At 39.0% G+C, this 17,918-nt stretch overlaps 1 protein-coding gene across 5 annotated transcripts in view; it reads left to right on the top strand.

Annotated features, from left to right (window-relative positions):
* LOC117405857 (TBC1 domain family member 4-like) overlaps positions 1–16,934 on the top strand; it is a 76,443-nt gene extending 59,509 nt beyond the window's left edge. For all 5 annotated transcript variants that reach the window (XM_059029769.1, XM_034009273.3, XM_034009272.3 and 2 more), the window contains 9 exons: positions 3,058–3,218; positions 4,033–4,242; positions 6,792–6,953; positions 7,501–7,659; positions 8,802–9,046; positions 9,170–9,329; positions 10,063–10,232; positions 11,941–12,117; positions 13,604–16,934. In XM_059029769.1, the coding sequence (XP_058885752.1) occupies positions 3,058–3,218; positions 4,033–4,242; positions 6,792–6,953; positions 7,501–7,659; positions 8,802–9,046; positions 9,170–9,329; positions 10,063–10,232; positions 11,941–12,117; positions 13,604–13,834 (1,675 nt within the window). In that variant the 3' untranslated portion in view covers positions 13,835–16,934. The remainder of the gene's footprint in view (positions 1–3,057; positions 3,219–4,032; positions 4,243–6,791; positions 6,954–7,500; positions 7,660–8,801; positions 9,047–9,169; positions 9,330–10,062; positions 10,233–11,940; positions 12,118–13,603) is intronic.
* Positions 16,935–17,918: the final 984 nt, after the last annotated feature.

Raw genomic sequence — 17,918 nt, 5'->3', positions numbered from 1 at the left:
GGGTGATATGTAACAGGGCGAGCAGCCCTGTACATTGTTTTGTTTATTTTATTTTAGAACGGAGTCCCCTCCGCCCATGTGCAGTGTATTCTGTATTTGTTTTGTTTTATGATTTGTTTTATTATATTTATTGATTATGACGGTGAAGCTCCGGTTTTGTTGTATTTATTTAAAAATGTATTTACGGCGTAGCCGTGTTTTGTTTTTAAATCCTCGTGGAAATGCATGACTGTCAGCTGGCGATTATTGAATTAGCTGGCAGTCACGCATAGTCACCTGTTATAAAAAGCCTGCAGCTCTCTAGCTCCGGGTGGGTGTTGTAGGAGCGGAGAGAGCGAGACCGGAGCGGAGCGATCGTGTGAAAACGAAACTAAATTAAATTATAGCATACAGGAACAGTGACAGCGACTGCCCAGCCTGACCTGTATGGTTTATTTATTATTTATTGTTGATTTTGTGTTCGAGATTTGTGTTTGTTTACTCTTTTATTTTGCTCTGTGAGCGCCAGTGTTTTTGTTTAAATATTTTATTTATTTTTGCTGAATAAAAACGGCACAGCCGATTCTTTCTTTTGAACTGCAGTATTGGTGTCAGTTTGTTTTCGTGCCTGCTTCTGCCGTGACGTCACCACTCAGCCACCCTGTCACGCATGCATTGTGATGCAAGCCAACCCAGTTCTACAGAGCTTCAAACAGAGTTCACGGTATTGTTGATTAGTTGACGAACGTAAAAGCAAATCTGTTATTATTATTTTCTTAGCAGACGCCCTTATCCAGGGCGACTTACAATTGTACAAGATATCACATTATTTTTACATACATTTACCCATTTATACAGTTGGGTTTTTACTGGCGCAATCTAGGTAAAGTGCTCAAGGGTACAGCAGCAGTGTCCCCCACCTGAGATTGAACCCACGACCCTCCGGTCAAAAGTCCAGAGCCCTAACCACTACTCCACTCTGCTGCCCCTGAATATGCTGCTGTGTAGTTAGTGTAAGAATAGCTTTTGTACTACTATTTAAATGTAGGAATAGTAAGGTTTGACATGGCCTGTCTTGCTTCACTTAGTAAGTTTTGGTGGCATCATTGAATTCTTAGCTATAGTCTGCTTTGTTTAAGTCTTGGTACAGTATTTTGTTTCGTAATTAAAAAAAAGAACTAGAAATTCTTGAAGTTATGTGGGTTCTCAGTTGAGGAGCTTCCTGAAATCCGCTGGTAGCATTAAAGATTAAAGATATAGAGGCAGCCCGGAGAATTATTTCAAGACCTATGTATACAAATTTCAATAAAAAATAAAAAAAATAATTTACAATGGAGTAGCATCCAATGCAGTTCATTTTAGTTGTAATACTGTTACTGGAACATATACAGGGTGATTAGAAAGTAAGTTTACCACATCAATGAGAAGGTGTGTTAATGTGGTAAACTTACTTTCTAATCATCCTGTATATGGGGCAAATCTCTGAACACCACAGGAGTCCTGTAAAATGACTACAGTTTAAGGGAAAAGGGCAGCATGTGTGACACTGCATACAGTATGTGTATAGTTTCCTACATTTGAATAAGCTTTAGGATGCAGTACAATCCTGAATATGCTTTACACACCTTGTACTGTAGCAATACTTACCCTTTTCATTTGAAATGCTATTACTAATGTTTGAACTACTAACCGTACTTCTTTTCACAGCTCTGTTTCTCAAATGTCTGTTTTGTTTGTTTTACATGTGTGTGAATAATTCTATTTGCAATCTTTCAGGATCTATTGCCGTTGTCGGCTCCCATTGGCTTGATGCTTTTTTCTCCCCTGTTGCCTTTATTCTAGGTTAATATATTTCACTCCACTCAGTTCATTAGTTTATTAACTGGCCTAGAAAGAGACCTGTAGAGATCTGCATCCAAAAGGAATCGGTGTAGCACACACAAAGTACAGAGATAATCATGCATAATAAAGCATTTTCAAAAAGATTCAATACATATGAGTTTTTTGTTATTTAACAATATTTATTTAATATTAAATAGTAATTGTTATGCAGGGTATTTTAATTGAAGACAGTATCTCCATTTTAAATTATTATTATTATTATTATTTACTTCTTAGCAGACGCCCTTATCCAGGGCGACTTACAATTGTTACAAGATATCACATTATTTTTACATACAATTACATTATTTTATTTTTTTTTTTACATACAATTACCCATTTATACAGTTGGGTTTTTACTGGAGCAATCTAGGTAAAGTACCTTGCTCAAGGGTACAGCAGCAGTGTCACCCACCAGGGATTGAACCCACAACCCTCCGGTCAAGAGTCCAGAGCCCTAACCACTACTCCACACTAATTGTGGGCACATTGGGGGGGGGGGGGGGGGGGCTCTGAGTAGTTCTTCTGGTAAAGGCAGGTTTCACTGGGGACTCTGGAGGGAGCGTTGCATTGGCTCTGGTGCTTCCGTGGGTTAGGGAGGGAAAACTGGCAGGGACTGTTTCCCCTCATCGCGCAACAGCATACCCTACCAGCCAGGCACCTAGTGAACTGAGACGGACACCTGCAGGGCTGGCCTTTGTCCTCCAGAGGCCAGGAGGTCATTGACATCTGCTCTCGATCTCCTGGGTGTGAAACAGGAAACTGGCTTGCTCTTGGGATCGGAGGATCCCCACTGAACCAGTTCTCCTGAACTGTGTGGGGAAGTGCTGCAGTGAGGGAACATAATTGCCCACTCTAAATTGGGGGGAAAATTAGGGGTAAAACAATTGAGCACTCTTAAAACAATAATTTACAAAAAATAATAATAATACTTTTGAGCACATTGTGAGACCCCTATTAATATTAGCAGTGAATTAATATGAATTTCAACCTATAAAATTATAGCTCTTGGAATAACAGTTAGAGAGTAGATAATGTGCTGGAGCAGAGGACGCTATAATATCCTTTCTTTGACCCGACTTTAATGGTCAGTGTGAGAATCTTGGCTGCAAGTTTACAGAGTGAACCACTTTTGATGGAGTATCTGGTAGTCTTTGTTTTTTTTTCTGTGCTCTGACTGTTGTGCTTCATCTGCAGTAATGGTGAAGGGAGGAAAAGGACTTTCTCTGGCTGCAGTAGTGACTCTCTGAACATCGGGGGTGCCCCCCTGACTCCCCGACAAGTCTCCTGGCGCCAGAAGATATTCCTGAGGGTTGCTTCGCCCATGAACAAATCTCCTGCTGCCATGCATCGAAAAGGTTATCGTCACATTCTTGCAGCCCATTCAAACAGCAGGGCATACCTATTATATACATGTTATATATTTAATCTAATTAACTGCTAGTTACACACTGTTCTGCCAAAAAATATCACGGGATCATCACCAGTAACCAGTTGTGCTACCTCTTAAAGCCCTAAAGACAAAATGTTAATAAATTAATTTTGTAAACCTTGGGGCCTGGTTATTTACTCATATACAGTAATCCTATTTTTTGAAAGGTTAGAATTCCACATTTTTGTTGCAAAATAAGAAACAACTTGAGAGTGCTTGAATGTATTACTTTTTTTGTTCTTGTGTTGTAAAATTAACAGGTGTTGTAAAAAGGTGACACAGCGGTTGCTTACAAAGGCCACTAGGAGATATGGTTCCTAAAACTCCCTAAATATTTTTATTGTGATAGCTTGTGAGGTGTAGTACAGAGCTTACCCTCTAGTTTTTGTTGAAAGAGAACCAGTGTGCTCAACAGGACTATTTTCAGCTTTAGCCTTTAGAAAGTTTTGACTTTGTTTTGATGAATTTTCTAGAAACAAGACCTCGCAGCACCCGGGGATGAAAATAATTTTAAATAAAAACCACTTACTGTATGGTAAACCTGTAATGTCCATTGTATCTTAAAAGCTTTTTTCCTAGTGAGAAATGCACACTGTTTTTTAAAATGTTTTTGTTTAGGTTAACAATGGGCACTTGCATGCACCTTTATGGTTTGTTCCTAGTTCTGTAACATCAAATCTAGCACTGGGGTAAATGCTTTGTGGATATGACCCATAGCGTATTAAGCGGCTGCCTTTCAGACCAACTGGACATCAATGAGCTCCGGCCCCTGTCTCCGCTGGCCCCTGCTCTGGAGGAGGACCCACTCGCCTCCTTGTTGCAGCCGGACAGTGTTTGTGATGGGGAGAGGAGGAAGCGCACCCCCGAAGAGCTGCACACTCTGTGGAGGAAAGCCATACACCAGCAGATTCTGCTGCTTCGAATGGAGAAAGAGAACCAGAGGCTCGAAGGTAAGTTATTCAATCAAAAACATTGAACCCGATATTCAGGTGAAGCTGAGTGCATGGAACCACCCACAGTGGCGATCTCCAACAGTGCTGTGTTGCGATTTTGCAGTGGCCATGAGGTAATATGAAATGCAAAATAAAAAAAAAAATAACAAACATAGGTTCAAAGAGAATTGTGACACCACAAAGCCCATTGCAATGAGGAGGTCAAGTCTTTCCATCGTATAATGCAGTCCAGACCCTGAATAGGAGGTCAGTTCTTTCCATCGTATAATGCAGTCCAGACCATCCGTTTTGTGGTTTTCTATCAATGTAGCTTATCCGGCATCCACTGAAATACTTAATCTTTTTTTTTTTTTTTGGAATTGGCAATTACTTTTTCTCATTTTCTCCCCAATTTGTAAAGCCCAATTATTTTTTTATTTCAACCTGGCTCACCGCTGCCACCCTCGCGCTGACTCAGGAGAGACGAAGACGGACACACACGTCCTCCAAAACGTGCAGTCAGCTGTCCTTTTCTTTCACTCTGCAGGCCTGCCATGCAGCTACCTCAGAGCTACAGTGTCGGAGGACCACGCAGCTCTGGGCAACTTACAGGCAGGCCCGCAGGCGCCCGGCCAGTCTGGGTCGCTGGTGCACGATGAGCCGAGGACACCCTGACCGACCTAGGTCATCCCCCACCTGGGCCGCGCTCGGCCAATTGTGCGCCGCCCCCTGGTAACTCCCGTCCTGGTCAGCAGTGGAATAGCCTGGACTCAGACCGGCGATCTCCAGACTATAGGATGCATCCTGCACTCCACGCGGAGTGCCTTTACTGGGTGCACCACTCGGGCGCCCCCTGCCTTTCCTTTCTTACTTTTATTAAAACATATGTCCCTTCTGTCCCATGCCTTAAGTGCCTGTGACTCCTTACCCTAGCTAACAATAATTAAAACAAATCTAGGGCATGCATAGGTTTCTGTGTAATTGTTACCTGGCGAGACATACTTCTAATCAGTAAATGATTCTCTACCGCTTGGTTTCTGTAAAGGAAGGGTAAACCTTCTGCCCTATTGCTATGGAGACAGAGGCCTACATTTTCCACTGTAGGCATGTTTACTCATACCATTGTAAATGCATGAGATGGGCAATAAGCACTCATTGGACAGTCAGATCCAGGAACCCCTACAGTTCTAGTCTTTAAACATTCTTTGTCTGCTGTTGAGTTGTGGAGTAGTGGTTAGGGCTCTGGACTCTTGACCGGAGGGTCGTGGGTTCAATCCCAGGTGAGGGACACTGCTGCTGTACCCTTTAGCAAGGTACTTTTACCTAGATTGCTCCAGTAAAAAACCCAACTGTATAAATGGGTAATTGTATGTAAAAATAATGTGATATCTTGTAACAATTGTAAGTCGCCCTGGATAAGGGTGTCGTCTAAGAAATAAATAATAATAATAATAATAATAATCATGTATTTGAAGTCATGTGACCTTCTGAGGCTGAGGGAATGTGTTGTGCTGTCATTGCAGTGTTTAGTACTGGACAATGTCTGATTACAGAGGTAAAGAGGTAATGAAGGACTAACCAATACAGATGATAAATTCAGTATGGGCATCTAACATATTCAGCTCACAAATCCTACTTTAACCCTATATTGCATGCATTAAAAAACATGACATAAAAAGCAACTGTTTAGTATACAACTCCTAGTACAACTTGCATTGACACATTATTCCAATCTGTCCTTTTTTCAATAAAGGGTTCTGTGAAAACAAGAATTTCAGTAAAGGGTTACATTGGGTATCAATCCTTGCGGTATGGCAAGGTACACAAAAACTGTCCTGTACATGGCATTTAAAAAAACAAAGAAATACTGTATGGGGGCTTGAGTACAGGCCTTATACTTAACCATCCCTCGTCCCTGTCTCACAGTGAAGTGGTTAGAGAGAGCCCCCTTGTGGCAACATTTATATCTATTTTTTTATATATTGATCTTTCCACGTGTTTGCAAGTGTTCATGAATCTTGATGTTTGTTGACATGAATGTTTTTTGGCATTTATTTGTTTAATGTTTTGTGCGGATGAGAAGTAACGGTCAATCTTCACATTTTCTAGAAGGTAAGCTGGGAGACTTGATGGGTCTTTCCTGAACACATTAATGGAGGAATTTAGATGCAAGTGATATTTTAGCCATATTTAAATGAAGAAAATTAAGTAGTGACACCCTGTTGCCATTTTTTTTTTTTTTAGATTGATATTAGCTTTGTTGACCCAGTTTAGAAGAAGCACCAGCAATCCTTGACCTTCAGTACTGTAGCAATGATTCCTGGTTTGTCATACAGCTTTAAATGACTTTCCACTGACCATTGTCAAGTGGTTAAAACTGCCTGAGCACTCTATCAAGTGCCTTGATTCAGTTAGCAATGTTCCACTATTACATTTCTGTAGACCAGTCCACTGTCTTCTGTTAATGTCTTCTAGGCTGGCATGTTGCTTGTTGCAGTACAGTACTGAAACTGGGTTTCTCTTGCGTCTTTTATTTTATTAAAGGTTTCTATTCCTCTTCTTCACAGCAAGCAAGGATGAGCTTCAAACACGAAAAATTAAACTGGATTATCAAGAAGTGGGTGAATGTCCAAAAGAAGTCTTAGAAATGTGGGACAAAAAGCTAACCATTCCAGGACGAGTGAAGGACAGATGTGACATGGAGGAGATCCAGTGTGCCCTCAGTCAGGGTGAGCACAGTGCTGTCTTTATCGTTTCCAAACACAAGGGTTCAATATGTTAATAAACTACATTATTTTAAGTAATGTATATGAATGTATTACTTGGAATGTTTCAAAACTAACTCCAAAATATGTTAGTGGTCATGGACAGCCAACTGCAGAGTTGAGCAGGCAGAAGTGTTTGCATTTAAGTGTGATGCATACTCAAAAAGAGTATAAAACATATTGGTTTTAACTGAAGAAACTGCACAGAAGCAGCATGGAGGTATGTGAGCAGCTCATACATTAGGATTCAAAACACTGTGTGAGCCCACATTGGGTGTTAACAAAAGATCCCCTCATATAGTTCACTTCTCTTTATATACAGATGTGTGTTTATGATAAATATATTCAGCTGTTTTATATAAATAGCTGTTTGCTATGCTCGCTACATTTAACTCAGCTCAGCTCCAGGCCAGGGTGTGTATTATTAAGTTTGGGGAATCTGTTTACATTTCTATTTTCTATTTTTTTTTTTTTTTTTTCTCTCATGATGTCCTTCATTATTTTGCTCTAGGTGTACCGAAGAATCGCAGGGGGGACATCTGGCAGTTCCTGGCTGTCCAGTATCGCCTGAGACACCGTCTGTTATGTAAACAGCAACCTCTGGACATGTCCTACAAGGAGCTTTTAAAGCAGCTCACCACACAGCAGCATGCCATCCTGGTAGATCTTGGTAAGCTCTGGGTGTAATTTACTTGGCCACTAGGTGGCATGCATAATTGTACAACTAAACAGCAGGAATGAGGAAACACATTCCTATTTCTTTTTTTATGATTCTAAGAAATCTTTTAAGTCAAGAGTGTGCATCTGTGCTTGTGTTGAGTAATGGAATACTCAGCTCATAAAGCCCTCTTAATGAACTCTGAGGCTAACACTCACTCACTGTAACTCTACCAGTGAACAGTAAACAATTTAAAACCCGTATATATTTTTGCTCTGTGATATAATTCAGTGTTGAAAAATGTCTTGAACCTCCCAAAAATATAAATCAGCAGTGTAAAAAAAATAATTATATCATTTTCATATACAGCACAGACAATAACAGTTTAAAAAGCTGCTGTTGTAATAAGCTACCCTCGTTGTGTACCTATTCATCTCAGTTGAAGGCAGAATAATATATTTCTAATATTCACTATGTTGATATCTACAGTATGTCAAGCCAGTTGATACGACGACAGGACAGTGCATCCCTAGCTCAAAGGAAATGGTATTGTACCCCACGTTTGGACTTGGCAGATACACCCTGGTTCACAGTACTGAACAGGCTGGAGGCTAAAACAATGATTTGGTGTTGCTGCCTCCTGTGTTTCATATTCCTCCTTGGTCATAAATCAGTTTTGACACGTTATTTTCGTTTAACTGTAATAGAACCAGTCTGGTGATTCTGAAACGTCTGATAACTGATGATGTAGATCCGGAGCAGTTGTTACGACTCGTAACGGTTTTGTTGATGTTTTGAGGGTTTTCTTGACCCTTCTGACACTCCTGACGCCTTGTCATTAGTGACCATGTAAAAACATGAAAACAGTCCAGTATATGGGGTTTATTAGGTGTCTGTGTTTTAGAAGAATGTATAACTGCATATAAAACATGCAGTAGCTACAGTGGATGTTTTACTGGTTTCCGGATAGAGTAAGGTTGCAACCGCTGGAGGTCCCAAAAAAAAAAAAAGGGAACAGTTTGTTAGGCAGCAAATCACCAGTGGAATCAGGAATAATAATAGCAATCCCCTTTGCACAGATGCCATAGTGTGCTGCAGGTCACCGTCAGATTGCAGTCACTGACAGTTCCAGCTTCCTTTTCTTTGGTTCTCAGGGCGGACTTTCCCCACTCACCAGTACTTCTCTGCGCAGCTGGGGCCTGGCCAGCTCTCCCTCTTCAATCTGCTGAAAGCCTATTCTCTGTTGGACAAGGAGGTGGGCTACTGTCAAGGGATCAGCTTCGTGGCGGGAGTCCTGCTTCTGCATATGAGTGAGGAGCAGGCTTTCCAAATGCTCAAATTCCTGATGTATGATCTGGGCATCCGCAAACAGTATAGACCAGACATGATTTCCCTCCAGGTAGGAACACAAAGCTGTTCATTCATGACTGTTGTCGGTTTTTATTGTATGGTGAACTCTGGTCAAACATTTAGTTCAATGGGCTGGGATGCCAATTCATTCCATCTCCCCTTCTGATTACAGATTCAGATGTACCAGCTGTCAAGACTCCTCCATGACTACCACAGGGATCTCTACAACCACTTGGAGGAGAATGAAATCAGCCCGAGCCTGTATGCTGCTCCCTGGTTTCTCACTCTCCTTGCCTCCCAGTTTCCACTTAGCTTTGTGGCCAGGGTGTTTGGTAAATATTTACAGTTGGTGGAAAAAGTTGGATAAACCCTGCATGCTAAATATGTTGGCAGCCATGTTGAGGTTATGTGGCTTGAAGATTCTGCTGTATACAGGCAGTAAATTTTTACCATCTTAATATTTAGCTGTATTCTTTGATCTTCTTGGTTAAGTTCCATTATAGGGGTTGTCCAGTAAAAAAATAACCCTTTCACTGCCACATTTGTTTTGTATCAAAGATACCAAATTTAGTAATTTGGTAAAGGTACAGACCACACACTTTGACAGTGTCTTTATAGTTGGTACAAAGCTAACATTTCTCGTTATGACAATTCACATTTTGAGTTATAAAGTCAATTTCTCATATTAATAAGGTTTGCTTCACACACACCACTACAAAAAATACCTAAACCTTTATAATCATTCATAAATTGAAGGAGAAATCCACTACTTCAACATGCACTGTTGCATTATGGTCAATCCATATCTAATTGTAGATCATGATATTAGGGAAATCACTTCCCGAGGGTTCTTTATTGGTGCTGTAAACACGTATCAAACCTAATATAAGTGAGCATTTATCACTTCAACTAAATTTGACAACTCAGACTTCATCTGAATATGAATCTGTACTTAATATGAAGAGCCTGCAGTTAAGGGTAGATAATAACATCTCCTCTACTTTTGTTTTTGATAAGAACCATGTGTGTATATGAGCTTCTTATTTTCTTTTTATATTCTTCTAGATATACTGTTTCTTCAAGGAATTGACGTCATATTTAAAGTAGCGCTTAGCCTGCTCAGCAGCCATGAAGCCAGTATAATGGAGTGTGACAGCTTTGAATCTATTGTGGACTTCCTTAAGAGCACTATCCCAAATCTGACCATTGCCCAGATGGAAAAGACCATCGCCCAGGTACAGAATGATCCCTCATTGGAAACCAATGGTGTCTATTCAATTTGATCAAAATTATTGAATTATTTACCTTTGTTGAACCCCTACCAGTTAACGTGAGTCTTTCTAATGCATTTCTGTCTGTAATAATATACAAACGTTAGGGAAATATATGAGGTGAGTTTACTACAGCACTGGACACCCCCTCACTCTGTGTCAAATAGCGACAAGGACGTTTCTTATCCCCCTACCAGTCAGTCCTGTGTGATAGTTTTGTAATGTGGAGTATTGTCCCCTGTGGACTAACTTCAGGCCCCCATACTCATTCCACTTAACATAGGAAGAAATACTTGCCTAGCAAAAGTAGCGTAATAATTAAAAAATCTAAATGTTCTGGATGAAAGGAATAGAATTGTATTTAACATTTCAAATGACTGTACTCACATTTGATAGAATCTGAGAAGCCCCATTTGATGGAGATTTTAAGAAAGAATAATCATGTGTGCACGTTGGAACTTGGACGTACTAATGTGTTGTGTCACAGAATATACACCACTCATGTAATTCCAATAAAGCAGAAGCCTTATTGTCTCTCTCCTCACAAGCAGAAAGTAGTAAAGGAATATATTGAAGAGATGCTGACTAATAAATCAGCATGGTTTTAGGAAAGGGAGATCGTGTCTAACTAACCTGCTAGTCTTTTTTGAGGATGCAACATTGACAATGGATAATTGCAAAGCATACAACATGGTTTATTTAGATTTCCAGAAAGCTTTTGACAAAGTCCCGCATAAAAGATTAATTCTCAAACTGAATGCAGTAGGGATTCAAGGAAATGCATGCGCATGGATTAGGGAGTGGTTAACATGTAGAAAACAGAAAGTACTGATTAGAGGAGAAACCCCCAAATGGAGTGAGGTAACCAGTGGTGTACCACAGGGATCAGTATTAGGTCCTCTGCTTTTCCTAATCTACATTAATGGCTTAGATTCTGGGCAGCAGTGTGGCGTAGTGGTTAGGGCTCTGGACTCTTGACTGGAGGGTTATGGGTTCAATTCCTGGTAGGGGACACTGCTGCTGTACCCTTGAGCAAGGTACTTTACCTAAATTGCTCCAGTAAAAACCCAACTGTATAAATGGGTAATTGTATGTAAAAATAATGTGATATCTTGTAACAATTGTAAGTCGCCCTGGATAAGGGCGTCTGCTAAGAAATAAATAATAATAATAATAATAATAATCAGGATAGCGGCTTGTTAGCAGGATTTAAAGCTGTATTACAGTTAAAACACTGAGGATTTAAAACAGAATTGTGGCGAAATGTACAAAAATGCCTACACACAAAAACCCCAGAAGAATGTGCCCGTGACCGTAGGGATTTCATTGTGGAAGACAGCAAAGGAAAAAAAGTACAACTTAAGTGTGCAAGTACTGTCGAGTTACTACTATACATATTTTGACACAAACACGCAAAAAAAAATGTTTCTCTGTGTGATATTCGACCTGCTCCCAAAGGACAAACATTGTGGTGATGTGCTGAGAGCCAGGAAAACAAGAGGGAGAGACCTAGCCTCTGGTTACAAATACAGTATGAGGCACTGAAATGAAGGCAACACAATCTAATTGAGCTGTACTGTAGCATCATGTCTGATTCGTTTCCTTCACAGTTGCTTGTTTGTTTGCCTGTTCTATCGCAATATTTCTGAATTGGAATGTGTTCTTGCTGCAGGTGTTTGAGATGGACATTTCCAAACAGCTCCATGCCTATGAGGTTGAATACCATGTGCTGCAGGATGAGATGCTGGAAGCCTCTGTGCCCCGTGACGATGTGGACCGACTGGATAAACTGGAGCGGACAAACTACCAGCTCAAGAGGCAGAACATGGATCTGCTGGAGAAACTACAGGTGACATCATTCCACTGCCCCAACCTCTTCAACCACTTCAGAGTGTACTTACTTGCTTTAAACCCCGATTACAGCTTTTGTTCCTGTAGAAACAGAAACACATTTCTGCTTTAAAAGAACTCACCTCCCTGAACAGCTGTACAATACTAAGAGTACTGGCCGCTCAATATTAAAATTAAAATTATGTATACTGTATGTATATATATTTTTTGTCAAGATAGAACAAACTATGTATTGTCTCTTTATATCCCTAAATGAAGAGGGATAGATATATAGCAGTGTGGAGTAGTGGTTAGGGCTCTGGACTCTTGACCGGAGGGTCATGGGTTCAATCCCAGGAAGGGGACACTGCTGCTGTACCCTTGAGCAAGGTACTTTACCTAGATTGCTCCAGTAAAAACCCAACTGTATAAATGGGTAATTGTATGTAAAAAATAATGTAATATCTTGCAACAATTGTAAGTCGCCCTGGATAAGGGCGTCTGCTAAGAAATAAATAATAATATATATATATATATATATATATATATATATATATATATATATATATATATATATATATATATATATATATATATATATATATAACAAACTAGGAGGAAGGAAGAGTTTAGCTTTCCTTTCAGATTTAAAGGGGGGGTTCAACACACATGTACACTATTGCAGTAGTAATTAGTGTTGGTAGGATCCATCGTGACATGGAAATTCATTGAAATTCATTTCTTTATCCTGTTGCTATTGATCAAAGCTTTGCCCTCCGATTAGAAGAGAGGACAGAAAACCAGTGTCCTGACTCGTTAAGCACTCGTGCCTATTACTGAACCAGGAGCTACAGCTGTGTCCTTCCAGCAGGTGTCACTGTTACACCCTGTAGGGGCCCCGAGATGAGGAATGTAAAGAATTCATAAAGAAACATTTGCTTCCAAAGAGTTTAATGTTCAAACCCAGCCACCGGAACAAAAAAAAAAAAAAAAGTAGAAAAAAAAAACGTGAAAGCATTTATTTATTCATTCATTCGTCCCTTCACACCAGGACTGCCTGCTGAGACCAAAGTGTATTTAATGGTAAACCTTGTCTGTGTGCCATTTTAGTTTCTATTCACCTGTGATTCTGCATTCCTGATAATGAGGCAGGGTGTCGTGATCAATGCAGCACCCACTGTTGATTTGATATTGGTTAATAAAACACAAGTCTTTCTGTGGAGGATTCACTTAGTGGGCTTGTGCCTTGAGAACATATATTGTGATACATTAAGCCTAATATTTCCTATTTCACACAATTCCTTTATAGTATGTTACATATACTGCTTCTACACAGTAAGGTAACTTGGTACTGGAAAATCATATACAAAACATATTCACCTCAGTATTTCACTAGGACCCACATGGAAATAAAAAAGTGGTAAATATACCTTAATGTGGGAATTCTGTACAGTGTAAATTTGATAAGGTTGAAAACACTGAACAAGAAACTTTGTGTTTTGCAGGCGGCCCGCATTAAAATCCAGAACCTGGAGGTTGCCCTGGAGAACATCGTCACCCGGGAGAGTAAAATGAAGCGCCTAATCCGCTCACTGGAGCAGGAGAAGATAACCAATCAAAAGACTATAGAACGCATGCAAAACCTTTGGCCACCAGAAGCGCTGTCTGATGTTGAACTGACAGAGTTAAACTGTGGCCCAAACAGCAAAGCAAAATCAGGAAACAAAAAGCCATGACAAGTGCAAATCAGAAGAGTTGCATGCAGCATAACATTCACAGCTAAGGAAGCACAGCAGAAATAAAATGGCATGCTCCCAAAGGCTCAGCAGCTGGAGCCCATGACACATTGTGATCCAAGGGTCATGGGTCAATAAAAGCACGCATGCCTCTGTGATGACTGTATGCAAATCCAAGGATACGTGCTAGCCTTTTTTGCATATATTTTTTTTTTCTATGGTGTTGTATAATAAGTCAGAGTTGTGAAGTGAAACAGGCTTTCATTATCATACAACACACTTTTACATTATGTGTTTTAAATTTCTGGTGGTGTTGCCTAATACTACATCTTAAGGTGATATTAAGAGAAACATCTGATTTTGTGTGTAACCACTTTCACAGGGTTTGTACGCTAATCTGGAAGTCTGGAGAAAGTATGACAAAATGCCAAAGTGATTTCCAGGGCTTGAAAATGCTTGAAAAACCATGTCTCTGTTATGAAAGTCTGGAATTTTACTAGTATCACAGGAGAATGAAAATAATTCAATGATTTATTTTTTATTAATAATAATTGATTTCAAAAGCGGATCAGCAGCTGTAGCGGCAACTGTCTTGGCAATTTACTATTAGCAGCTATACTGCTTGTGACCAAATCCTGCGAGGATTGCCCCGTGTAACACCCCTGACAATGTCCTGACAACTCAAGCAATCCTATCCAGTCAGCGCACCGGTATATGTCACATAGGGCAAAATGGACACTATGACAGCCAAAATATATAAATTTATATTGAATATGAATTTTAAATGAAGTTACAAACTGGAATTACAAGCTAATGTACTCTGCTCACCAAGATTCACATTGTGTTTTCTTGTTGTTACCTTTATTAATAGATATATTATTTACATCCTTGCTATATGGCCTTCATTATACAATTAAATACTGATTTTAAAAAAATAAAAAAAATAAAACTGCTGCTGATGTTGGCTCTTACAGCTCTATGCAGCCGGCATGGCAAAGCAACATTGATGTGGTGTTTTGTTTTGTTTTTTTAATAAGGAAACAAAACTGAAACGTTGTGCTTTTTTGGGGGGGTGGGGGTGGTTGTACTGTGTTCTTCAACAAATAGGATATAGGCAGAATACTGGATGCAGCCACAAATAGGTACTGTACTTGTAATCCTACTTTTATTCACAATCCCACTGCTATTATTATTATTATTATTATTATTATTATTATTATTATTATTATTATTATTAGTGGTAGTAGTGACACATACTGTAATAATGAAAATCAAAGAATAAAAACTTCCTTAACTTACTCCAGCAGCTTGTTCGTATTGGATTGTCCTTTTACTATAGCGAACAAAAGGCTTTGGACCCAAACAGGGTTGTTATAGCGAGGGTGTACTGTATTTAGACTTGTATGTTTAATATACAACACTTGCACATTTTAATATATAATGCGTGCTCATTTGCTATTTCATTTTTGTTATTTTTCACCTCCCATAGTGTTCAACATTTAACAGAGGGTATAAAGAAGTTTGGATCAGAATCCAATATCATCCCTTACAAAAAAGTAGTATACTGCAAGTATACTTGTGCCAAAATTGTCTGGTTTTAGTATACTATTGGTACCATTATACTATCCTATTTTGGCACGAGGATACTACTACGCAGTATACAACTTTTTTCTTTGTAAATAATGCAACGTAGTTCTCAAATATTGGGCATTTCTTAGATTGTATCTTCCTTCTCTTTTGCATACCTGCATTGTCTCTTGCTAGATATGCACCTCAAGATTCTGACAAATACTTTTAGAAAACCAGGAGCAACTTCTGCTCTGGATCAAAAAGATATAATGCTCTGCGGTAGGCCGCCTATGTGGATAACTATCGAAAAACTAGTAGAAACTAACTAAAACACAAGTTGAAAAAGTGTATGAACACTGTATGTCGCAAAAAAATGATTTTGTCTTTTAAAGATATGTATTGAAAATACTTGAAAATAAGATGAATGTGTTTTCTTTCCAAAGAACTGCATGTGTCAAGTGAAAAACAAAATGTGTACTGTATGTAGAATCATATTAGCCTACCACAAAGCTTACTGTTAAACACTGAATATTTAAGCTCTGTAGCTGTTTTTCTCAACGGGGCTCTTGCAAGAAAAGAGCAATTACTTTGTTTGTGAGCTTCATGCTAACCAAAAATGTTCTTGTATCACAGTTGTTTGTTTGTTTTTTAACAGGGAAAGGCTGACCCCAAATCGTAGCAGAATGCAAGTTGGTAGATTCTGTCTAGCAGTTGGATTCCTGTAGGATACCCTGCAGTCCAAGAGTGACAGACTTTTACAAGGTTCAGAATTAGTCAACTGGTGCTGTAAACATTTTCTTAACAAGTTACTTTAGGAAGAGTACAATGAACTTTATTTTGGAATGTTATACTGTAGAGTATACCAGTGCAGGACTGAAGCAGTGTATACATTGCTATAGAGTTGCAATACACCAAGGAAGTGTATAATACTTTGGGTTTTGGCAGCGCTAGATGTTTTAATTATTCTTTTGAAATGCATGTAGGGAAGGAGTTTTCAACATCTCAAACTCTAAAGACTTTTTTTTTTTTTTTTTGTATACAGTAGATTAGTTATTTTTCTGTTTCAAGAGCATGGAAACTCCCGTTCATTGTCAGAAGTTATGTATACTTTAGAGACACGTACTGTCTTTTTGACATGAGACAATTGGTGGGCAAATTGTTCATCTAGAGTGCCATATCCAACATCAGCCAATATCATGTGTGAGTGTACCAGAAATGGTTGTTATTGATCACTATGCAATGTAATCCTTGAAAACTTGAAGAATACACAAAGGTTAAAGGATAATAGATTTGCTTATCTGATTTTGCCGTCAGTCTTTTGAGCTTAGTTCAGAGGTAGTCTAAATTTTACCATTGATTTTATCTTTTTTGCGCAGTAGAATTGTAACAACAATCACAGTAGAACAATAGCTATTATATTAGAGTCAAGTGTAGGTTTTACAGTACAGAGGTTTTAGGAGTCGCACAGTGTTGAAACCATATCTTTGCGATATATAATTAAAGAACTCCAATAAAAAACAAAATGATTTTACGTTTGCTTCAGTCTCTTAACTTTTCGGTACAACGTTAAATGCCAGGTTTTAAGAAAAATGTTTTGACAGAAACGCAGCTTTTTCAACCACCAAATCCCTCTTTTATTTGAGCAGACCTGTGGAGAAAAGGTTACACACTGCAACTTGCATGCAAAATATGATTGTTGCCTCTGAAACAAAGGCAGGCATTTTCAAAACACTCCCCACACACCCCTCAAAGTAAATGCATTGAAATACAATCTGCACATGCATTTTTGATTTCCATTTGAATTGTTATAAACCCATGGTCACATTTCTGCCTTTGGTTTTGCTGTCAAGATGCAAAGAAAGCAGGATATAAACAAAGCCTGTGTCTCTGAGTTCAAGAGCTGCTGTGCACTACAGGGGAAGGGAATAAACCCTAAGTGCCACTTCATATGATAAGAATGTGTTTTATTCTACATGGCTTGTGTCTCACCACATTGCTACCTCGGCACTTGTGTCCAGTGTATAAGCTAACATCGCTGTAGCAAAGAAACAGCATAAGGGTGAAGGGTGAATAGAGAAATTATTGTATTTAGACTGCCAAGTTTTTTTATTTTTTTTATTCCTGTAGCTATAAAACCCTGCAATATTGTTTTTATTTTCTGTTTTCATGGCATTATACTTTTTTAGGGGTTCTTGAATTATGTCTGTTAGAACAGATTTTATTAATTTCCTTTTCCACACATATTACAATCACTACTATTAATATCCTTCTCATTCTCATCATTGGTATTATTTTGAATGTTATGCTGACGATTTAGCTCAGACCACCATCATGACAAATCCAAACCTCATCAAAGGATATATTTTAAATATTGCCGTCAAATTTGATACAGAGCTGTACGTGTGTTATTGTTTAACATTGTAAATCAATGTATGTTACAGCTGCATGTTTTCTTAAAGGCGCTGTTGCTAAAGAAGGTACCATGTGCACTCCTCTGTCATTATTTAGTGCAACC

The sequence above is a fragment of the Acipenser ruthenus genome, chromosome 9 (assembly GCF_902713425.1).
Source record: "Acipenser ruthenus chromosome 9, fAciRut3.2 maternal haplotype, whole genome shotgun sequence".
NCBI classification, from domain to species: Eukaryota; Metazoa; Chordata; class Actinopteri; order Acipenseriformes; family Acipenseridae; genus Acipenser; species Acipenser ruthenus.
Note: the sequence above shows the minus strand (reverse complement) of the source record. Positions and strands in the feature narration are given on the sequence as shown.